The sequence below is a fragment of the Trachinotus anak genome, unplaced genomic scaffold (genome assembly GCF_046630095.1).
Source record: "Trachinotus anak isolate AG129_WGS33_773 ecotype Australia unplaced genomic scaffold, CSIRO_AGI_Tana_v1 ptg000008l, whole genome shotgun sequence".
Taxonomy (NCBI): Eukaryota; Metazoa; Chordata; class Actinopteri; order Carangiformes; family Carangidae; genus Trachinotus; species Trachinotus anak.
The window spans coordinates 21,830,587-21,855,159 of NW_027273859.1; the positions used below are offsets into that span (position 1 = coordinate 21,830,587).

General features: G+C 40.1%; 2 protein-coding genes and 1 long non-coding RNA gene across 4 annotated transcripts; 1 reads left to right on the forward strand and 2 right to left on the reverse strand.

Moving 5' to 3' along the window:
* Window positions 1-1,425: 1,425 nt before the first annotated feature.
* On the reverse strand, window positions 1,426-9,310 carry paip1 (poly(A) binding protein interacting protein 1). The gene is made up of 11 exons (XM_071483483.1): window positions 8,931-9,310; window positions 6,898-7,049; window positions 6,362-6,556; window positions 6,067-6,179; window positions 5,848-5,959; window positions 5,537-5,662; window positions 5,330-5,436; window positions 4,962-5,079; window positions 4,814-4,868; window positions 4,113-4,191; window positions 1,426-2,582 (listed from the first exon to the last, which is right to left on the reverse strand). Exons 1-11 carry the CDS (start codon window positions 9,130-9,132, stop codon window positions 2,495-2,497), a joined length of 1,347 nt encoding a protein of 448 aa, XP_071339584.1. The 5' UTR covers window positions 9,133-9,310; the 3' UTR covers window positions 1,426-2,494.
* Window positions 9,311-9,343: 33 nt separating this feature from the next.
* LOC139624400 (uncharacterized) lies at window positions 9,344-18,598 on the forward strand. Of its 2 annotated transcripts, XR_011691655.1 has the most exons (5): window positions 9,344-9,485; window positions 12,228-12,351; window positions 12,910-13,190; window positions 13,478-13,634; window positions 18,464-18,598. It is a non-coding gene; the product is annotated as an uncharacterized lncRNA (long non-coding RNA). The 2 variants fall into 2 exon arrangements; XR_011691654.1 differs by having other exon boundaries at window positions 12,910-13,634.
* Window positions 12,979-18,865, reverse strand: LOC139624399 (fibroblast growth factor 10-like). Its single transcript, XM_071483484.1, has 3 exons — window positions 18,406-18,865; window positions 13,510-13,613; window positions 12,979-13,170 (listed from the first exon to the last, which is right to left on the reverse strand). The coding sequence occupies exons 1-3, from the start codon at window positions 18,863-18,865 to the stop codon at window positions 12,979-12,981; spliced, it is 756 nt and encodes a 251-aa protein (XP_071339585.1).
* Window positions 18,866-24,573: the final 5,708 nt, after the last annotated feature.

Consider the following 24,573-nt stretch of genomic DNA (forward strand, 5'->3'; position numbering starts at 1 on the left):
TTACAGTACTTGTTATTACGTTTATATATACATATATACATATATATATATATATATATATATATTACCTGGTATTTTAAACATTTTTGATCTCTGGGTTAGTGATGTGAGTTGACTTTTGGCGAACCTTAACCATCAATTTTCATCCACTACAAAGTTCATATAGTTGGATGGCAGAAAACTACAGAGCAGTTACGGTGTAAAACCAAAATATGTGATCAATTAAGAAACTATACATGTACATTTTTAAGCATACTTGTATAAATATTCCTTGCCACAGCTCATAGCTCAGCACTTACTGGCATGGCAAAAACATACAATAGTCAAAGTTTGCACAATACACAACACAACGGCTGACAGAACAGTTTGACTGCCTGAAACCCGTGAATTAAATCAGCCTTTTCTTTTCATGTAGCCTACTGGTTTACTATGAATCAGCAAATAGGAGTAGCTCTGCACAATTCTTTCAAAGATCTGTAAATTCCATTCATCTGAAAAATGATGTTTATGTTTATTCTAGTTATTCTCAAGATACAATGCACATTTCTGAAGTTTGGTAGAGAGTTGTGTTAACAGCAGGCGGTGTTGCAAAGTATGAGTGTGATTTGATCTAATCCAATTTTGTAAACTACAGATATGCACTTATTTGTTTGGACATTTATGTATTGGTTACAAAGCAGAAGGAAGTAGAACAGACTAGGTTACTTTCAAAATAAAATCTGATGATTCTTACTTGTTATCCGCTTGAAGTTTGTAGCAGGGTCAGATTATTTGTCCTGAATATTTTCAGTGGTCCTAAGCAAAATGTGCTTTTTCTTGCGTGAGGAATATCACCCAGTGACTCTTACATTTATTCAGAAATACAGTATGCTTCACCTTATTTTTTACACAGCATTGCTCAATTCAGAGTCACATGAAGAGAAGATAGATGTTTGAATCTGAGTGGAGAAAATGGTGGAACTAGATCAAGCATAGGTAGTAACAACTGGATGGACAGAATGATCACTTTAATCATATTCACTGTTAAAACATTCAGAAGTAAATCAGGCGATAATTCAAGTCAGGTTACTGTGAAAATGTTGTATTGAGCATAATTTCTATATTGAAGTATGTTTTGAATATTTCGCTCACCCCAATTTACATATATTAGGGGGTGTGAGGGGACAGAATGTTAGGAATACATCTGAATGTAATGCAGTCCAATACAACACCACCACTAAGTAAAGTCTCAAATCTTATTCGACCATAATCACTAAAAACTCAAAATTATAAGCTTAATTATTATCCATCATATTTGTATTAAGCTGTTCTGATGACCTATAAACTGCCGACTAAGTATAATTGTATCTTAGCTCACTTTATGTCAAATTATTTTAGCTGTAGTAAATACAGCATGGGTCACACACAAATCCAGCAAATACGATGTCACATTATAAAGAATTTATTGCAGGCAAACAATGTACTATAAATAATATTTACAAACTATTGAACAACATTCCTTTTTTATGGGTTCCATGGATTGCTGATAAACAGTCTTTTAGTCTTTCAGGGATAATAATTAATCCTTTTTCCAGTTCAGTTACCAAGTACCACACTGACTGCTGCAAACTGCAAGATGAGTAGATATTCAAAGCTACATTCAGAAAATAAAATGGATTTAGATGCACAGCATTATCAAGACTGGAAATTGTGGACTTAAATTTCTTAAAATGTTGACTTTACCCCCCAAAAGAAATGTTAAAAAAGTTCTTTTGTCCCAGTTTGTGACTGAATTAAAATATTTGTTCATGTTCGTGCTATAACTCATTTTCTAAACTGCTCAGCCTTTCACAGAGTTTCTGACCACTTAAATGAACTGCAGCCAGATTGACAAGTGAATAGCCTTGAATAAAGTAATTAATATTGGCAACCTGACCAAAGACACAATGTAACGACAGTTGTAATGTAGGCTGTGTATGCATTTTATGTAGGTATGTAATAAAAACAACTACCTCACCCATCTACAGTGCGTTTCACATAAAGATGATGCATCTCTGACATTGATTTGAGTTGTTTGGCCTTTAACTACCATGGCATGGGGTTATTAATTATAATCTAACAAATTGTGCACACAATTTGATTAAACTTATCCACCTTTCAGAAAATAACTCTAAAAAAATCCACAGCACACTATTTCCCTCTTGGTGTTTAGTTCAGGCGTAAATGAAAGAATTCAAAACAACAAAGAGAAAACTTCCATGTCCAGAAAGGTCTTCATACTTCAACATTTTGAACAATTATCCCATTGATTGTCCCCATTTTCTAAGCAACACTGACAGAAAAAAGTGTCAGAAGTGCAACTATAAACAGCTTTTTGTTAAAATGCTTGTTTGCAGTAAAATTAAAGTTTGAACCTATCTTCTCCTAGTTTCCTTTGCTTTTCAACATTCCAGCAAGTTGAGTGGGAAAATTACAGTATGTGCCTGTTGAGTCTCACAGATTTTTCACTGTCACGTCATTGTTGTCGTTTCCTCTCTGATTCTAAACAAAAAGTCTCAAAAGCTTCTTCAATCTCAGGCTCCATCTCATCCTCGAAGTCGTATCTGTGAACACAACAGAACAAGGGATTTAGAGGCTCCTTTTTAGACCTTTAAGACAAATGTGTTCCTCAATATAATTGATTTCTGTAACTAATACACAGATACACAATGCACAGACACACAAAAACACAAGCTCACAGACACACAGACACACACACACAGTTCTGAAGGGGGGACAGGAGCAAGTTAAGCCCTCTTTCACACCCAACTGCTGACTAAACTGAATCCGAGGCCATGGTCGACCCTGTTGCATTGTGGGCCAGTCATACACATTTGCCAAGCTCAGGGGCCAATGGGTTAGTGGTGGTCATATGACCTGTGTGAAGCCGCTATGTAGTCACATGACAGACAATGTGCCAGCACAGTGGTACTGATGAACTTCTACTGCTTTACATAAAACCATAAACTAGTGATGAGTAACCCAGATAATAACTATAACATCAGTCTATTAACAGAAAATCTCATCTTCAAAATGCAAAGAATACTGAAATTAGTTCCACTTTATCCTGAATACATGTAATACATCTTAAATATGTTTTTAATATAAAAAAATTTAATTGACAGAAACATTTGGCTTCTGTGTCCAAGCAGGAGAATGGATTATTATATTAATGCTTTACAAACATCTTTGTTTTCCACTCAGATTATTAGTTTATTTCTACTGTAGATGCTTTAGTTTGCTAACAAAATCAATAAAAAAAATTATTAAAAGAAAGAACTCATTAAACCAGTCAGTAACTTGTTTGGGTGGAATTATTTTGAAGGTCAGACTAACAGCGATGATGTGTTTTGAACTAGTGGCACAAAGTGACAGCTAGCGGTGTCAGTTTAGAACATAGCAATGTGGATCAACTTGATGCCTTCTCCAATTATTTCAATGGTTTGCCAGCAGAAGAGAGGTTAAATAAGTGAATACTTGAACAATGCGCTGATGTGGTCCCAAGGCTTCCCTAAGTTTGTTTTGAGTCATAGTGTAAAGTAAATGTCATACATCACTGATAAAAGATTACCATATGGCCCATTCATTCGTTAAATGCTTGAATAAATACTGAGTAAAACTGTCTTCTACTTACAGGCTAATATTGCTAACGTTGGTCAGTGGTGTTTACCACCATGAAACAGAGAATGGCAGCTTTGTGGCATCGGCGCTGTTACAAATTTATCATTAATAACAACATCATTGATTTCGCCTTTGTGTGTGATGAACAGCAAAGATTTCATCATTCCAGTGTGTCTGTTCAATGGATTGCAGCCATAAACATCTGTGTTTAGCTTCAATGAAGCATCTCTGACAACTTTGTGTTCTATTCTTTGCATTTTTCTTCTGACATCTAACAGCATAACATGAGATTTTTTTCCTTATTCTGAGGATGTTGCCCATCTCACTCTACTTTTTTAATATAAGGAAGAAACTACATAAGATGGGGCGGTTATATCTTTGAATGGTATCCATAGTGACAAACATCAAGCTCTGTTGGCTTTGACCTATAAGAAAAGCATGTTTGATCTTTAATCTCTACAATGTGTACTTACACTTCATTTCCATTTTCACCATAAATATCATGGAAATAGTCCTGTCTGTCCAGGATCTCTTGGTATTTCTCTGCATATTCTGTAAAAGCAGAGAGATGGACATTCAGGCACACGACAGGTTGCAACATTGTTATTTCCGTTCAAAGTGGGAGTAATCTGATTTTTACGAGCATGTAAATGACTTATTCAGTGACTTGGCAAACGACAGTAGCCACAATGAGTCAAATCAAAACATGAGTCTAAAATAGTGAGGAAATGTTCATGAATGATGACAGTTGACTCGCCCATTTTATTACTAGTATGTTTGTTTTGTGCTAATGTTTAAAAGAAATAATGCTTATGAGTACGTACAAATGAGAAGTATATTTCTATAAACACTGGTTCTATTTTGAATTATATCATAGTTTAAAAAAAAAGAACATACCTCCAAAATCGACTGGGCACAACTAATATAAATAAGCATGGTGATTTTTTTTCCAAATGATTGCAATATAGATATATTTAACATTACATTATTCACTAAGATGATAACAGGCTTCAAATCTAGGAAAGGTTTCACAAAAAAAAGAGGGCAGCACAACTTACAATACTGTCTATAAAGATGATTAATCCATTTCTGACCCTACCGAAACCATTTTACATTATTTTAATGTTTTCTTTTATTATCACCATAGAGCATGGAGATGTTTGTGTAGCCTCACCTGGGTCTGCTGCTGTAAAAGGTGTCCCATCTTCTGTGTAGAAAGTAGGCTCATTCTGAGAGGAAATACAGAAATACAGGGACTGTTAAAAAATGTAAAATAAAAGAAGAAGAAGAAAAATGGGGAGCACACTACAGTTAACACTCACCATGAAGTAGTTGGGGTCGTTGTCTGGTGTGGCATTGCTAGCTGCTGGAGCAGCACGGACTCTGCCCCAGTCACTGGATCTCAGCTCCACAAGTTTCAGAAGCATCTGTCTGACATCCCTGAGGAGGAAAATGCTCAAATCACAATCTTAACTTTAACAGCCTTTTCACTGTTAATGCTTGTCTTTCAGAAGATGGAACATGTTCCCTATGCCCTGTGTGTGTGTGTGTGTGTGTGTGTGCGCCAATGTTAAAAAGCTAAAACCCCATGCACTTTTGTATGCAGTTTCAGTCTTTTGAAACTGGGAGTTAGCTCAAGCATACCCCTTGAGTGTCGGCTGCACATGAAGAACCATAGTGATATACACACCTGCTGCAGGCGGCGTCCAGTAGTATAATTTCTATTCTGTGAATCAGTTCTTCCATGTGTGCTTGTTCACTGTCTTTCCATGCATCATCCAGGACAGAGCCTGTAAGCTTTAAATTCAAACACATTCTCATTACCTCCCTTGACGATAAAATTACCTGGAAAGCTTACAATTTAAATCTGTAAATGTGTCCATTTGAGATTTGAAACCTTAAGCAGTTTGACAGCGCAGATGAGGTTTGCATCCACAGGATTGGAGAACAGACTGATCATCAGCTCTTTCAGAGCAGTGAGGAGGACCTCTGCTCTGTTTGGCTGTCCTTTTGCACTCTTTACCTAAACAAACATCAAATCAAATCACAATGACATAAATGTCAACTCAATAATGGCTCCAAAAAAGAAGCATGTGGTATGTGTAGTGAAATTAATAAATTGAAAATTCAATTTCTGGAATGATAATGCTGTTTAAAAGAAAACCTCACATACATCACCACACCAGGCAAATGAGCGTGACATCTTACCTCCAAGTGCAGATAGAGCTCTCCCAGAAAGAGAACAAAAGAGTGGAATTTCTTTTGAGTGTCTGCGTCTCCTCGAACAGCTACATCCCTTTGTTCATATTCTTTTTGACACCTGCAGCAGACGACAGTCTTACTTTTTAAAAGGCAATTTGAATTTGAATGAATGATACATAAATGCAGTGAAAAAAGACATTCAAAAAATAAATTTAAAAAAATCACCTTTTCAAAAGCAGCTGACGAAAGTTGCCCCTTGGTGGGCTGATAGACAGGTGTTTGGACAGGTAGTTACAGAGTCTGGCACCCGTGTAAGAGAAGTTTGGAATGGCAGTGGACTGCAATGAAAAGAAAACTCAATACCCAGTGGGGTACTTACACAACTTTACAACTGTGTGTAAGTGCATGTATATTATATTTAATATGTATGCTGTGCTTAGACAGGTTTGGTTTAAAAAATTGCTATTACATATTTAAACAAAGAACAAAAAGAGGACTGGATGTGTATCTCCTTTTTTACCTGTGTGTATATCAGTTCCACCAGCTCCTGCAACAACTCTTCAGTAGTAACCCAGTTATTGAGTATGCCAGTTATGTATTCGACATCCGACTCAAAGGACCCTGGTGAGGAGCTCAGGTGGCCAAGAAAGTCTGTGACCATGTCAGCCAAAGTTGGTTCACCGTAATAAATATCACTGTCATCACAAGTAGGGTCCTACACAAACACAAACACACACACACACACACACACACACACACACACACACAAAAACACAAAACATTAAAAACAAAATGGAAAAAAAATCCAGAGCACTTTGTCATGGTTTCCATAGCAGAACCATTAATGAATAACATTATCCATAAACTAAATTCACATGATATTCTGATCTTTACAACCATAATGATGGAAGCAATACTGACATAGTTTTGGACTCTGACTACTTGGACACTAAAAGCAGACATATTACCAGAACAATGAACATATAATGTTTAAAAACTCTTTAAAAAGTAACACTGTCCAGGTAAGTGTAATGATAATGTAAAAATTCCTCTTACTTCATACGGGATAATTCCAGAAGGGACAAACTCTGGAGCACTGGCTGAAAGCTTTGATGACATGACCAAAGAATCCACTTCGTTATAGTCTTTGGAGGCAGACATACTGTTGGTATTTGCACTTTGTTGGGGTTTGCTTTGTCTTTTACAGTCTGAAAAAGGAAGAGGAAAGATGTTCTCAAGCTCATCTTATTTATGAAAATATTCATACCACATAGGTAAAATTCTTCTGTTACTAACAATAATTAAAACCAAAAACACAAATCTTAAAAAATGGGTCACATGAATCTTCTTTTCAAAAAGGCTCAGCAAATAAACAAAACAGCTGAGCTCTGAGCAATTAGATGTATGTGAGCTCGACTCAAAATAAACTTCCAAGTTCATGGTAAAGATAGAACATGTCATCCAGGGATGATGATGTAGCTCACTGATGTGTTTTTTTTTATAGTCTTTGGACTATAATGACGTCTGTGGCACAGAGGAGAAAGCTATACTAGGCTTTGGATACACAGACAGCGCTTGTTTTCCGAATCAGTTAATTGCCGGTTACTACTTTTTTCATGGGGTTTGATGACGGTAAGAACAGTAAGAGAAATACTGATTAACTTTATTATCCCAGAGGGAAACTGGTTTGCAGTTAGAGCACAGAATTGAATATATACATGAATATAATTCAAAATCAGGCTGGCTATGAAGTGTAGCAATGGAGTGATATGGTTTTCAGGAGCAAATACCAACATCCAACATTTTTTACCAATATTGGCTGATACTGATGTACTTTTTGGAGACTTGCAGTTAAAAACTGGTTGTGCTTTTCAGACCTGATCATGTAATCACATGGTTTTGACCATGACATAGTTTTATTGTTACAATATTGGTGTGTGTTACATGGAACAGGCCTTTGGAAGATCACACGCGTCACATGGACTCATTCTGATAGAGAGTTTAGCAGCTGATGGCTAAAGAATACATTTTTAATAATAATAATAATAACAACTTTTTTTTTTTTAAACTATCTCTCTGGTACTTTTCTACCATACACTTGGGGTGGCTGGATCAATCCTGAAAGTACTGATACTACTGTTGTGAAGTCTGGTTTTCAGCAGGATCAATACCACAAAAAAAAAAAGATCCACTACATGTCAAGACAAATCTCAAATGTCAAGACACATGAAAACTCTTCTTACTGCTGCAATATTTGCATCTCTGCTGCTATGGTGTGCATATATGTGCAGCAATCATCTCTATTAGTTGAGAATATTCACATAACGAACATTTGTTATATACCACTGAGAGCTGTGTGTTATGTTTTACAAATTAAAATATATCAGAAGTAGCCTGTTAATGATGCATTTAGCTAATAAATCATGACACAATTTCCTCCATTACATGACAGCATATTAGCTGTTTTAATAATAAAAGGTATAGATATCGGTATTGATATCGAGCATCCTGCCCATGGTTTTACTTGGCACTGAATCGAAACCAAATGTGTGATATCTCCAACCCCTTTCCGATTCCTGAACGACAGCCACTGCATCAGATCTGAAAAGGAAACTGATTCTTCCCCTTTGCTGTGCATTGCTAATACAAGTTAGCTGTGGCGAAATTCAGGTTTTAGCTGAGTAAGACAACCTTAACTGTGGCACGTAACTAGTCAACTATGTGACATCCGAGTGGGAGCTTTATTTAGATGCAGCGCTACCTCACATGAAATAACAATCCAACAGGTGCACGTCGCAACGCCAAAATATTAAGGTTAGCTAACATTAATGGCATTTAGCAGCTAGCTTGCTAATGAAAGCTCCAGACTCAGCCCAGGTTAAGCGAGTAAACCTCTACGCTTCTCAGAGGAACTAAACAACCTGAACATTTATTTATTATTATTATTTTTTTATTATTTTTTTGTGGATACTTTTATACTGAGGAAAACACTGCGCCATTTAAGTTTCGTGTAATGGACTCTAAAAGTAACGCTAGCTACTCAGATTAGCTCCGTTATTGTTGGCGTTAGCTAGTTAACAGCTCCCTACCTCCACCAACCATGTCGTTGGTTGTGCTAATGTTGTTTTCGGCAAAAGGCGGGGATGTTCGCGGCTGTCTCAGCGGTTCCCTTTGGTTGAAAAGCGTGGTGCTTCTGGTGTCCCCGTCCCTGGCGGTAGACATGACCCCGGAGTCTGCTGGAAGATTGCGGGTTCTCCCTGCTCCTGGAGCTCGGTCGAAATTCTGGTTCATGACTGTCAGGCTCTACTCTCTAAGCAGCATCTGAAAAAGATGAAGAAATGCTGCTCGCCGTGTCAGCTGCTGTTTTTTTTTATTTATTTTTTTATCTTTTGAGCAGCGGCAATTGCAAAACACGCCCTATCTCTCTTTCATGGTGGCTTTTCCTCGATCGGGTAGTATCACAGTTTATACACAACTTTTTTTTGGCCACTTCCTTTAACAACAAACTCGCCGTCGGTGATTATCGATGACAGCGTTTGAGCTCAGAATAGAACTGCCTCCCTCTGGTGGCGCGGAGTGGAAGCTCTGAAGGCCAAAACATCCGTGGAGCCGCTGCAAAATACATCAGGTTATCATCAGCGGTGGTAAGAGTATTCACTTAAATAAATGTAGAAATGTATTCCTTTGTAGGTAAAAGGGTGAAGTATTTTTTTTATATTCTTCATGATAGGTAAGGGTAACTTTTTCTTGTATCTTTTTATCCTTTCACATTCATTGTTCCCTTTACTGCAACAAAACAAAAAAAAACAAAAACAAAAAAAAAACAAAAAAAATAAAATAATAAATAAAAATAATAATAATAATATGACATAGGTCAAAGAAAACTAATATTTCATACAATAAAGTATAAGATTCTGCCCCTCTGAGCATCTCAATAATAAAAAAAAAATACCACCCCTAAAAGTATAGCATTATTAGTATTGGTATAAAATTTTACTTAAAATATCAAAACTTAAAGCACTCGCCATGAAAAACAAATGCCCCTGTGGTTGTTACATTATCACTAATTGTTTTATTTTATTATTATTATTATGAAGTTTCCATGTATAAAAAGCATTTTATGGTTGTAGTTAATGATTTCAAAAGTATAATATTTTTAGGATTAAGATATAGTGGAATAGAAGTATAAAGAAGCAAAAAATGGGAATACTGAAACATTTGGCTGCTGACTATCATTCAGCGTAAGTTACTGGGTGGGATTTCGGAAATTAGGTCATGAGTCCAAAGTCCTTCAGCACAATCGCACCCACATGAAAAATCTGTGAGTTATATCTGTTCACATTATATTCATTGATTGAAGTGTTCAGTAGTATTTATGAATTGACCTACTAAATGCTGTTTCAAAAAACAGGAATTCTGGTAGAAAAATACTTAATCTCTTGATTTTATTTTAGTTTAACTTTTTTTGGCTTCAGTCACATTTAGAGAAAAAAAAAAACAACGTGTCTCTTTATGCATTAAAAAGCCTATGTGGTTTACTTTTTTAAATCACCATCCTCCCCAAAATATTGAGGATGTGACCTCAGTGTCCTCAGTGTTGGCTGCTGCTCTATTTGTGGGGTCAGGCAGTAGGTGTCTGGTTAAATAACCTCATATTCTTCTAAGATATTTATTAAAGGACCAAAGGTTGGATAATTACATTTAACGGATATATCAGACACATTCCCAGAGAAGACTCTGAACCTGTGTAACCCCCTCAGACGTGCCTCTCTCCCCGAGCTCTCTCAGTAGCTGCCCACTACAAACATGTGTTGCACCAGACCTCTCAGTGTAAGTATTCATTAGTTGTTTTAGCCTCCAGTCATTTTCCACTTGTTTCCCAAAGCTGGATCACATTATGCCACAGAGAATTCCCGAGCCAGAAATGCAGAGACCCACTTTGATAAAAGATTACTGCCCCTATTTTCAGTTATTGCTGTTTTTCCCCCTGATGCCCGTGTCTTGGAGAGAGTTCAAACATTCACAAGTCTTGCAAATGCACTGGATGACAAATGCCTTTGGACTAGATTACTATGAGGCTAATATTCGTCAGTTCACATCATGTATATCTCTGGTGATTTATTGGCTGTTTCATTAGAGTGATTAAAAACAAATCAGTGCTACTGAATGTGTTGTGGTTTCTCCTCCCTCTGATATGCTAAGTCTTTTTTGGTAACTTTTAACCTAATTAGAAATGAGTTAAGACAAAGAAAAACAAAACATTAAAACATTTCCAAAACAAACAAACAAACAAACAAAAAAAAACAGAAAGAAAACATCTAAATTTATTTAACTAAAGCCATTGGAAAAACTGCACACAAACACTATCAGTTGAACTTCCGAATCTTTCGTCTTAGGTAAGATTTAACTGAGCAAGATTTATCGTACTTAAGAATGTGGCCTCAAAGTTGCAACAGCCATACACGTTGCACAATCACTAGAGAGCAGAGCAACTGTAGTAAACAGTGATGTGTTCGGTGCAGACATGCTTGTGAAATTAGAAAGTTTTAGAAAGTATTCCATATGTTGCCGCTGGCCCTGACCGTTCTGGTGGAATGCACTGTTGCATTCCTCAGTATGAATCTATTGTTGCCCTGATTCCTTAAACAGCTATTAAAAGACAATATACTATATATTAAAGCAAAAGCTTTCCTCTACTCTGGATTCCTATGATTCAGAGAACTTTTTTAACCGCACTCACAGGCCAACTTGGATGAATTTCCAGTCCTTCTCCCGCCTCCCTGTCTTCCTCCACTCTCCCAATTTTTCATGCCTGTCTTGAGATGGATGTTCAGAGATGCGGGATAAGAGAACATGAAGCCCGGAAGCCTGTGGTGTTAATGTTCTCCCCGTGGTCTTTTGATCTGGCATCAAGGCAGCTGTCATTGATTAGTGTGTTTGTAGATGATTGCTGAGGGAAGTGGGTGGTCAGACACAGGTCATATCTCTCTCCCTCATTCACATTTCTTCCCTCACACACATTCAGATCCTCTTCCAAGGCCCTGCAGTGAAACCCCATTATAGGCAGTATTAATGCAGACTAACATTCAAAGCTGTATGTGTCTTTTTTTTTTTTTTTTTATATCAGCAGGTGTTTTAGCAGCTATCTTTACTATGCAAGGCCCGCAGCAATCGGGGAATGTTGCAGCTCCACAGTAATGTGGTGATATTAGCAAGTGATGTCAGAATCTACATGCCATACCAAGGAAGTTACCTCCCCCCCTATTTTCTTGTGGTTGGTCTTGTATGTTTCCCGTTTGTTTGGGAACTAATCATTAGTGCAATGGTTGCCACATGGAATATCTGGCTAGGCATTAATGGTTGCCTTTTGTCCTTTCCTACCTCAGAGACCCAGATAAGAAAAGACTTACCATGACCTGAACGTTCACCAGGGTGTCTCAGTGCTTGTGCAAAAACCCCTGCACCTCAACACCAGTAAAGAAAGACCACTACGTTGCAGAGGAGAAAATGGTAATTTTATTTTCACATAATAGATCCTATAAAAAGTAAAGCATGCAAAGGAATGCTTGCCTTGTAAGTGTTCCCCTCCAGTTAAATATTTCACAAAATAAATAAATCATTACAATACAGTCAAAACACAGTGGTTAAGTATCAAACATTTGCTTTAAATGTGTGGGATCCTCTATTATTTAATGCTGTCATGATAAACTTCCCTCATCTTCCTGTAGCCATGTTCTATCTCTCCCCTTAATGTCTCACAGGAGAATATAGATTATAAATAACTTCATGAGATACTTCTGCATCTACTACTGTTCATTAGCTGGGACAGTGTCAGTGTGTTGTCCACCTTACACACACATACTCCAGTTGCAAACTGTTTGGCACAGAAAAAAAAAAGGATAAATATTGAATCCCGTGCCACAGAAAACACAGATATCACCTTCTCCCACGGAATGAAGAGCGTGATCTCAATCAAAGTTCAGGAGCAGAGACCATATGTTATGTTTAACAGTGTTAGTGCCTTGTTTCCAAATGAGAGATTTCCCAGTGAATGTCTTTATTTTACAGCGTTTCAGTATTGAAAACCTCTCTGTCCAGTGCTGCATACTCTTCCCCCCTCCTGTCGAGCTCTTCAGCTCACACCATAATTGGAAGGAAGTGGGTGGCCGTGTTCTTTCTGCGGGTTTTCTTCCCTTTGAGCGGCTTCCCGTGGACATTTAGACCCACAAACATCTGCCGCTTCTTGTTCCTCCACTCAGCTGATGCATACGTGTTATAGCCGTTCTCCTCAATCCGCTCCTTCAGGGTGCAGTCGACGCCAAACTCTTTCTGGAAAAAACAGATTTACAGTACGTATCATGTTTCAGTGTTCTAACCCCGACGTCTGAGGTTCAGGCAAAACACAGATCATTTTCTCGTGCAAATCCATTGCGGTTGCACATGGTCCCATGTTTATTTACTCCTTCTTAATCTACATTGAATGTTTTACTTTGAGTGCTTTTTGTAGAACCTAGTGTACACTTTGAAAATTGCACAGTTCACTTGTGTGCACTGGCCTGGTTTGTGCGCAGTGAAATAAAGATAGGGCCTCCTTTGATAAGAACAGAAGAATCTAACACTATCTCTCTCTCTTGAGCATCCAGATTGACCCCTGACTCGGATACTAACCGCTCCGTACAGGTCTCCTTTCCTGCTGATAGCCAGATAGTAGCTGCTGTTCAGCCCTTTGATGGCCACCACTCCCACGTCCACTGATGTGATCTCCAGGATACCTAGGATTCAGCAAAAAGGAGGTTATATCATGTGTCTCATCATCTTTGCCTAGATACAGACTGGAGTAACTCCATACATTTTTATTTCACGTACGTGACAGGATAATGAATAGCAATGTGCCTGCATTCTCATTTAGGACATTTCCATGTGGGAACATGCGGTGTAGGGATTCTGTGTAAGGTCACAATTACTGTTTGAGCACATTTATCATTTCAGTGATATTATAAAGTTCCTTTACAACCTACACCTGTGTAACAGATTCCAGCTGCAAAGGCCATTTAGTCTGAAAATTAATAGGTGGATACCACAGAGATTCTCAGGTTGTTTATGTTCTGTTTGGTATTTAGGTTTCCAAGTCCCTATACAAATAATTCAGGTTTCTCACAGGCTATTACAGAGGCTAATTTATACGCCAGTTAACAAGGGCATGCTTTTGCTACAGACAGCTGTGGTTATTTGTGTGGTCTCAGTATCAGAGGTCAGAGAGATATAACTTCCTAATGTGTCCTTTGACCACAGAACCCACTCGTCTCATCTTATTCTGGTGTGTGTGTGCGTGTGTGTGAGTGAACCATCCCGGTTCCCATGGCATGTTTGATTTCATGCCTCCCTCCCTGACTTCCTTTCCACACTTCCTGTGAGCTGTCGTTATTTTATCCTGATAAGCACACATATGTGTACACACACACACACACACACACACACACACACACATTGGCGTGGGGGTGTGAACTCCAGAGAGTCGACGACATCCTTTGATCAGATCAGCAGTCCCTCCTCTGCCTGATGACTGTTTGTGCGGCAGCCTGCTCTGCTGTCAGACCCACTCTCTGGTGGCTGGGGGGCCTCTGAAGTTGCCAGCCTCGCACATGAGTGGACAGTGGAGGATGCAGGTGTGCCCCCAAAGAACAATCCCTCTCATAAAAATACAGCAGCTTCTTTCCTCGTCTGTGAGGTCTTGACTGTATCAGTTTCTAGTTCAAACAGTGGCACCTTGGGGCAGTGAGGTCTGATGCGGCAAGGCGGTGGTGGGGACTGTGACACAACGGCCATTGAAGATCTGAGAGGAGCTGGTTTCTGTATAGGATCGGGTGTCGGGTATGGAGTGAGGATGTAAGACAATCTATGGCAGTCTCTGGCTGCTCTGTAAACATGGGAGGGATGAAAGGAAGGAGAACAGAGGAGGACAGAGGAGCCATGACAGTGAGACTGGGGGTGGAGTGAGGATTAGAAAGGCTGTAATGATCACTGATCAAAGTCAGCCACCGGAGGCAGGGGCGAGACAGGTTGTATATACACACACACACACACACGCACGCACACACACACATACACACACACATACACATGCACGCACACACATGCACACACATGGTTAATGCTGTAGCAGGTGAATGTGCACTTGCAGACAACTTACAAACTCAACCTGGCTGTGAAACTACAAAATCTCCATTCACTGTTCTCTGATGAATGAATGCTCAGCTTGGCCCAGAGGTGGAGAGTAATGAGCTTATGGCTGCAAATATGGGAAAATGGCAAAACAGAGAATATGCTTTTCATCTCGCTTCCTCAAGATTACAACATTACGCCTTAAAGGTGATAGTGGTGCGTTGTATGGGGTCAATTCTTCAAACCACTCCTGTAAAATGTTGCTTAAAGTGAGCCAGCCAGGTTCAGCTGTTTACGTGGGGAGACAGCAGATTTTCTTTTGCATGCTGGTTGCTTTTTCCTAATGTGTGGCTTATTTGATACGCTCTGTTTGGAGTTACAACAGTAAATGGTGCGTTGGTTGTGGAATGGAGGCACACAATGCCAGTGAGAATTAAAGGTGGTTTTTCCACAGTGGGATGCCAAAAAAGCATGTGCTTTGCAGCTTGTATTGTTATTCTTTCTCTCTCTTTACTTTGCTTCTTGGATGTTCAAGTCTGCTCACAATAACACTTGGGCAAATAAGCTCAAATGTAAATTTCGACTGGTACCGTTCCTGTGGAGAAAAATGGAGTGGAGTGAGGCGTAAATCAGGATATATAGTAATAACACTTGATAAGGACCACACTGAGTGTATTTACATAGAGGGGATATCCAGGCTCTTCCCCACCTCTGAGAAAAGCTATACATCTCTCTCCTCAAACCTACATAAGAGCGCCATCTGTTTTTCCTTTTTCTTTTTTTTTTTTGCCTCGTAAAAGGCCACTGCTTTGATTAAAGGAGATGAACGTGCACAGACACACACTTACACATGTATTCATATATACTATATACACTTCTTTAGCCATGTCCAGAAGCATCTTGCACAAATGCCTGGCCCCTACAGCACAGAAACACAAATAGTGGCCTGACACAACTACACACACACACACACACACACACACACTCGATCTTGACAGACTCACCCTCTCACACCAACACAGCCGTGGCTAATTAACCAAACCCTTTTACCGCCAAGCCTTGAATCCTGAATCCTATTTAGCAATAACTCACCAGTCACTCAGAGCTGCTAGTTGTCTTTAAGACAACTCAGCTGTGAATCATAGATATTTTAATTGCGTACTTAGGCCGTGCAGATAGCTACTTAGCTGACTTTAACATAATCTCCATCCATTTCTCTCTGCCTCTCTGTAACCTCAGCACAGGCTCCCAGCGGGTTGGAAAGCCATGTGGGACAGTTTTGCGCTGGCATCCCCGTAAATCTGTGGGAGGCTGGATACCGGTTCTTTAACAGACAGTGAGCCGGGTCCTCGCAGGGCCACAGGCAGCACCTAAAACCAAAGCCTCCACATCTCATACACCTCTGAGACAAAGTATGACATATATATTAATAAACTGATCATAAAATTTAGATGCAGTGTGTCTTTGCCTCGCAACGTCTGCCTCAAGAAAAGGCAAGCTGTTCTCCACTGCTCATCGCATTAATAAAGAAAACATTTTGTCACTTCAAGGGATCATCAGAGGTCTACAAAAGATGTCAGTCCTGGGATCATGTCTAGCCCCAGGGGCCAGAGCAAAGACTGAAGCCGCTGTTGTGTAGTATCCTTTACCATGTGAACCTGATATGAGAGCACATAATCCACACACAGTGTCCCCAGAGCCCCGCAGGACACAGCTTTTTGATGGCACCACCATTGATACTGAAGACACATGTCTTTGATGTGGCCACTATGATGTTCAGCCATGTCATTCATGAACTTGTACCTCTAGAGAATCTCTCTTTCACCTCCCTCCCTGATGCTCAGGTCATGCTTACTCCAACTGACTTTTGAAAAAAGGCAACACACTTCCAAAAGTGTGAATTTGTGAGTCGGCGGAAAAAGCAGACAGAGGGGGTAAATCATCTTCCAAACATACATAAACTTCAGGGGGAATTCACACAGACCACTATTATGATAAACTGAGGCAAACTTCCTCACACCGCTTCAGTTTTACAACTTAAAAGAAACTGCTAACAACAGCGGCAGTAAAGGCATCAAAGTGTAATATGGTCAGTAAATAAAGCTGCTTCTGTCGTGACCTTGTCAAAACAAACATCTCCCCTGACATTTTGCCTCCCTGTGCCATTTCCCCTAAGTCACTTTGATTGAATGTGTGGTTTAGCACTCCCAAGAGGAACATTAAAAGGTTCCATACACACTCACTATGGGATCGCTAAGAGAGAGACAGAGGAGGAAAAAGAGCATGGGAGAAGGCGAGAGATGTATACAGTAATTGTGTGTGTATGTGTGTGTGCGCGTGTGTGTTTGTCAGTAATAAGTGAGCACATGTGTCGTCGTTGGCTGCTATATGATCACACACCCACTGGAGCATGTGAGTGCCCGCTGGCTGATAGGCACACACACGTAGCTTAGTGGGAACGCTGGGACACTAATGAGAACGCTATTCGACTGACTGATATGCCGAAACATACAACATGCAATCACTTTAAAGACGTGTTTCTCCAAGTGACCACGTCAAACTGCTTTAAACAAACGTCTGATTTTTGACTGAGGACATGTAATTTGCTGGCTTGCAGGCGGGCAATCTGAGTGGGAGAGTGAGAGAGACACAGGCGCAGACACACAGAGAGGCAGAGAGGGTCTAAAAGCATCAATGAGACTGACAACCATGCCCCCCCCCCCCCGCTCCAGCCCTGTTCTTCTCTGGTTGTTATCACTGCTGTTTACCCTGGGCTGTGAAGACTGACTGATAATGGCTGGGTTATCTGCCCCTGCTCCTTTTTAAGCAATCTGAGAGCTACCACCATTGTGCTGAGTGTTTGGACAGGAGAGATATCATAGGGATGTCTGGTTTAAAACAAAAAGACGACTCTAATCGGGAATGTTTCATTCAAAACACTAACCCATAAATAGGCTGGCGAAGAATTATGGTTTTTAATATAAATTCAATGATTTAGCCGTGCTGTGTATTAATACATGCAATTGATGTATTTTTGTTGCTGTTAGTAACTTCTTTTGGGTAAGAGGGGCATGAATGGCTGATTTCTTAGATTAGAAATGCGCAAGGTCTCTTGGTGCCAGAAATGTTGCTGACTCAAAACAATCAACAGGTGCTTTTTTGTTATCTGTAATATCCAAATGCCTCATAATGCAAACAAGGTCAGAAGAAAGGTCAGAAGGTTTGGTTGTAGAGACTAAAAACCTTTACTTTGCACTGGCAACTTGAAAAGTAAACTCCTTTTACAGGTTTGGATACCTTTAACTTTTGCTGACATAAGAGTGGCTTAGACCCACTTTGTTTCTGGTTTAATTTGGTAACTGGTTTTCTTTTTTACATTTATATAGTCATTGAGTTACTTACTGAAGGGGTCATCCTTGCTCTTGGTTCCACTGACTGTTCCATTCTTATCAATCCTCAGGAAGAACTTCTGGAAAGAGAACAGCTTCCTCCTCCGTATATCCCCTTGCAGATGATTGTAGCTGCGCACATGCCTACCCTGTGGTCCCCCAGTCCTGCCCAGGGGACCCCCAGTGGCCCTGGGCCTGGAGACGAGCTCAGTCTCTGAGATGTTCAGTGGAACTCTGAGAGTTTGCGGGTTGGCAAGCCTCAGTCTTTCTCTGCGGAGCTGATGGCAGGACGCCCCGGGTAGGGAAGAGGAGAAAACCACCAGAGCCAGCAGGACAGGCAAAGACAGTGAGGAAAGCAGTGCTGATGACCTAAGTCTGGAGTTGGTTCCAGAACTAGAACGAGCCCCTAACCCAGCCCTGGAGCAGGACGAGGCAGAGGCAGCCTTACTCCCTCCAGCAGCCCATCTGATCATGGTAGTGTGCTGTGCGGAGGACTAGAGGCAGCCTCAGAGCCTGGGACATGCTGCTGGGGGCGAGGATAGGCTGGGAGGGCAGGGAGGGGAGCCCTCCACAGTCCAGGCCGGGAGAGATGGTCCCCCTGAAGAGTCCAACCTATTTAGCACCTGTATGAAATTCTTAGATTTCCCTTTGAATTATTGTAAAGACCGTTCAACTAGTCACTGTGCTTCAGGCTGAGCTCCACTGTTTCTCTTCTCAGATATTGAAAGGTTTTAGGCTGCTGATTAGAACGTCTGCCATAAAAGTCTTTTATGCAAAAATAAATCAGTTGGAATCAACAAAGACTACGTAAAAAAAATCAATACACATTCATTCCAGTAACAAGCCTGTTTTTTTACATTTTCTTCCTAATTGTTTCTAAATTGTTTGTGAAATTATTCTTGGCTGCTCCAGTGTCACCCTTGCATTTCCAGGCAGTTGCGCAATTTAAGAAAAGAAAATATAAAGTTCACTGATATCCAGGTAGAAAGTTTGACATCTGTGAAAATAATTCCTTAGTTCCAGTGAAATGAAAAGAAATGCAGCACACAATCTACCTGTCCGATAGCTGCTACGCTCCACATGTACAGGAAAGCATTTTCAGATTTCGCTCTGAGGAGGAAAACAGGATTCAAGATTTAAAGAGGAACGCTGGTCAATCCAGGCGCATGTCAGATAATCCATGTCTTCTTCTGTTGCCCCTGCTCCTCTTGCTCTCTCCTCATCTCTCTCCCTCCCTCCCTCTCTCTCTCTCTCTCTCTCTCTCACCCTAAATGACTCCACCTTCACACCGCATCAAGGTAACAGTATGGGCTGGGCTTTCTCTCCGTCTCGGGATTAATTCAGAATTATTCCTCTGCTTCTCTTGATATGAAGATTTCTGTGGTGATCTCCTCACCTGAAGGCTGATCACACAGAATGACTGTGTGTTGTGTGTAGCTCTGTGACTCTGTTAGTTATTTGATCCCTCCCTCCTTTACTCAACTTCCCCTCACACATATGGGAGCAAGTACTGCTCTGCATATGTGTGTGCTTGTGTGTGTGTGTGTTTTGCCTACTTACAAGCAGATCTAACTTATGAGGGTGGGTGAGAGGTGATACCAGGGTTTATCTGAATAGATGCTGCAGGACAGGGTGAGGCAGTCTGGTAGTATTGGATTAGTCTCCATGGCTACAGATTACTGTGATGATTGCTTCATTGGTTAATCAAAGAGTGGTTGTGTTAGGGTTGCAAAAAAAGGGGTCCCAGTCTATCATGTGAATTTTTCTTATCCAGTACATTCATCTGCCCGTATGGTTGAGGGTGAGGGAGATAAATATCACAAATTGAAATGGACCCACTTGTTTGTCATTAAGGTGTGATAATCCTGACAAGTGGCCATCCTCCTCTGTCTCTTCAGATAAAAATCATATTAAGTTACTATTACCGGTTCCAGTCTGCATGCTGCCTTATCATGGCCATCTTGCTAAGGCCTCTCTCTTTCCCTCGAGGCACTTTATCGTAGTGTGTTATCTCTCCTGCAGCGCTGTAATGCAATGAAGCTCTCCAGTTTCACTCACCAGACCTCCGCCTTCCTCTGTGACTCAGGTGTCTGAGTGGACTTCAGCCAATGAGACTCTGTCTTATGGACCATGCATCATTCACTCCTCAAGGCAAGTGGCAGGCACAGGATGGACAATGTCATAGTGGACTAGCCAACAATGTACAGTATGTGCACTGAACGTGCAAAATATTAGGGATGGTCAGCATCCACGCCAGTGTAATAAACAAAATGTGCTGCTGGCAGTCTTATCTATTTTCCCTGATCCTCGTGTCTTTAATGTCAGGATCTGTCCTGTTCCCTGTTTTCCTTCCCTTAAGTCCTAGTTTTTAGTGCCTGCTTTAATGTCTGTCAACGATCTATGGCCAGAACAGTCTTGTCTTAACTCTGGTCTTGGCTTGGGTTTATCTGGGGATACAAACAAAGTAATCTTATCAGCGCTTCCTTTGCGGTGTCCCTTCCCACTGTGATAGCCTGAATCTGTGCAGAGGGAGCTGCTGAGGGGCTGGAAGGAGCAGGCATCATTTATATTGATTATAACAGTGTGATAAGTTTTTCAGGATTACATGCTTCACTAAAATGATCCACCTCACCTAAATGGCACTGGGCTTGTGCACTGTGATTTCTCCAACGTTATTAAAGGTTTATAACTTTAAAGTTTGGGGACCAACATGATTTTTTACTTCCTTATTTAATATTTCAAATGTCTACTATTTGTCTGCAACCTCTGCACAATGTTTTTAACCCATTTAATCATAGAGTCCTAATATTTAATCCAGATATCTCCCACTTAGGTTAAATAAACTGACTAATTTCCAGCACCTAATTTTGGTGACATCTTCAAATAATCCAGATTTCTGAAATACGTTTAAGAAAAATAACATTTTTTGGGTAAATACTTGGTAAAATACCTTGTTAAGTTGGACATCCTTCATTTGTCAGTGTATTTATTTATTTTTGTTCACTGGACAATTGCATGCAATAAAGCTCTATTCTTTCACCAAGCAGAGAGCTCCCAGACTGTGACATTCTTTCACTGACACCTAAGACCACTTTTATGCGTCAAGTTTGAGTTTGGCATTAAAGGCATGAGCCAAATTCTCAGATCATGGTTCAGAGCAGACTCAGCTCTTAGTGTTCTCACCACTAAAACAGTAATGTCCTCTGTAGGTGCCTCAGAGGGATGTAGGCCTGCAATGATGCTGACAGACAGATTTTGTAGGATTTCTCTAGAGGCCAAGGAGCAAATTCTTTGTGAACGTAACTGTGCCTGTGTTTTTTCTCCTAAACTCAATATAAGTGAGATTTGAAGGGTCTGGAGATGGTCTCATCTTCTTCCCAGCTCTATAGCTTTAGAATTTAGTGTATCTTTATAGATCTATCTCCCTGAATTGCATTTCAAAGTTCAAAACAATAGGCAATAGAACAGACCAATGTGCTTCTGATCCCTCCCTACAGGCTGTGGCTCTAGCTGGGTTCTTACACTATTCTCAAAAACAAAAACATCATTACAATAAAAGCAACGAAAAGTCAAATACCGGAAATTTATATGCGTCAGCGGAGATTTGATTTCACACAGTTCCAATTGCCAAGAAGAAAAATGAATCAAGGCGAAACACATGGAAAGGTTCCTTCTATTCCTTTTAGTGTGTAATGGAAGTGAGTTTCCCAAGAAGAAAATGCTTTTTTTCCCCCACATCTTGTCTTTGAGAAAGCAGTAAAACCATCAGGTGCTGTTTTGGTTGTATTCAGGTGTGTAGACTGTGACAGTACTGAGCTTAACTCATTATTTATGTGATCACATTTAAAAAAAAAAAAATCACATTCAGACACAGGAACAAGGTGAAATGAACAGGCAAACTGCAGCTTCTTGGTCACTGGATGAAGAATATGCATGTTTGATATTGAATGTAAAAGCCTGTCTGTAAAAATGATCTCTTAAGACACTTTAAAAGAAGCAGTGTTACGGGTAGAGGTAATCTCATCATATCTGGACAGCACTGTAACTTGGAGGTAAAGTACTAAACCCACCTGCACTGAATAGTATTTTTATTATTTGTTACTTTATAATTTATATTTCTCTATTTTCTCTGAAGTCTTGTTGTATTTTATGTGCACCTGTGTGGTGTTTTGTAACCCTGGTTATAAAAAGACACTTTGAAAAAAAAGATTGTTGAACAGAATCACACAAGCAAAATACCATAACTGACAAGTTTTCTTTCTGTTGAAAAAGACTGACTTTCTTTGGTATCGTTTTCTCCTCCCACAAAGCCATGACTGTGTTGTTTTTCGTACTAACTAGACAGTTTCCTCTTTTTAAACAGCTGCTGCCCACCAGCATAAAATGCATCACTTCCTGTGTATCATGACTTTATTTTCTAAATAAAGACCTGCTTGAGTAAAAAATGTTTAGCGTAGCCAACAATGACATAGCTTTCATGAGCTGGGATTGGGTTGAATCATCCAGTGTATTTATCAAAGCCGAAACCGGTTGAATGGGGATGTTAGCATTGGACTGAAACTATTACATTTATTCCAACACAGAAGGCATTTTGTAGACAGAATCTCACATCTGAAGCTTTTGTTATAAAGTGCAGAACACCAAGTGAATCATTATTAGCTTTGGTTTGATACTGAAGTGAAATTGTGGCCTGTGTCCCTGAGTTCGCTTAATCCCAGTCCTTGTGGCAGCAGGTGGATCCACTACCACACAATCTCTCCTTCTGTCTGCTAACATACTGTATCACATAGCAAGTTGAACTGTGGAAATTCAACTTATTCGTGTCATGTGTCTCTGATTTTGCTTGGCCCCTCCCTTTTGGTACACTATCATTAGGCAGATGTTCTACGAAGAAAAGCACCTCACTCTGAGTTACTAAAGCTCAGAGCTGTATGTGGTCTACGAGGGAATCAAACGCACAACTCACAAACAACCAAACTGACCTATGGGAACCATGTGTGTGTCTTTGTCTGCATTCCCTGGGGCCCACACTGTGTGTGCTGGGTCAAAGGAGGCCGAGGCTTTAATAAAGGAACAGGCCTGGTACAGAGATGCCAGTCTGACTGCCTGGGGACATACAACCTGATGGGGTCCAGATGAGAGCCACCAGACTGGACTTGTTCCTCCAAACTAACAGCCAGTTGGTGCATGCATGACGCTCCACTGCCTTCTTCCTTCAGCCTCTCTCTGGGTTTAAACTGGGACTTGAGGGGTAAGTAGCCAGATTAAACTAACATCCTCTTTTAATGGTTCTTTAAAGTTTTTCACAGATCACAGGAAAATGTGTTACCTCTTGTCCCAAAGAGAGAACTTCCAAACGTGGGCTTGGCGTGGCACTCGAGGCCTCCTTTTTCTGTTGGTCATCAAATGTAAATATTTAATGTGTTCCTGGCCGTGGTGTTGGGGGGGGTGTCTGGTAACCTACTAGATGAGGTTGCTGTTTCCTGCTTTTTCAGTGATCAATAGATATTTGTCATGTTATCTACCCTGTCCTGACAGGCACTTACATCATCCTCCTCTGCTGAGTGTCAGTTTCAGCAGGGTAGTGGAATTTACTTACAGGTCAGACATTGGATCAACTGCTCCACACTGAACTGTGCTCTGTATTTCTCAGGGCAACATGAGATGACAATGCAGTAACGATACTGTATTTGTCAACCATCACAGTCATACTGTTTATACCATGACAGCCGTCTCTTTAATATCTCTGGCTGTGTTAGGTGTTGCAGAAAAAGTTGTAAGTTAATGAGCAGGACTGCTTTATGGCAGCAGTGGATTTTTTAGTATTTTTGCATTAGTATCATTAAGTATTTTGTATTGTCATATATTTATTTGATGAACTAGCCAAAAGCAGACATCTGGTTACTTTATCCAGTCACAATTTGTCAAGTGGTTTTACAGAGAATGTATTACTTCATGATGTACATTGCTACTGCACTTGTAGCAAGGATTGTTTCCAAATTGCCCATCCCTAAGAATAAGCATCAGATACTTTTATTCATGACTCCTGACAACAGAACGGATGAAAAATGTGCTATGGCAGTCAATAAAAGTGTATCAAACTGTATCAAAGATTGTAATAATCAGATGAAACCATGGGATAATATATTATAAATAGCAAAAGCTATATAGCTATATTACA

Bases quoted from the DNA above. Each gene is read 5' to 3' on its own strand.
- paip1 (XM_071483483.1), bottom strand. From the start codon at position 9,132: ATGAACCAGAATTTCGACCGAGCTCCAGGAGCAGGGAGAACCCGCAAT. The intron at 7,050-8,930 runs GTAGGGAGCTGT...TTCCTTTTTCAG, and splicing joins CAACGACATGGTTGGTGGAG to ACTGTAAAAGACAAAGCAAA. The intron at 6,557-6,897 runs GTAAGAGGAATT...GTGTTTGTGTAG, and splicing joins CTGGAATTATCCCGTATGAA to GACCCTACTTGTGATGACAG.
- LOC139624399 (XM_071483484.1), bottom strand. From the start codon at position 18,865: ATGATCAGATGGGCTGCTGGAGGGAGTAAGGCTGCCTCTGCCTCGTCC. The intron at 13,614-18,405 runs GTAAGTAACTCA...GCTGAATCCTAG, and splicing joins GAGCAAGGATGACCCCTTCA to GTATCCTGGAGATCACATCA. The intron at 13,171-13,509 runs GTTAGTATCCGA...TGTTTTTTCCAG, and splicing joins AAGGAGACCTGTACGGAGCG to AAAGAGTTTGGCGTCGACTG.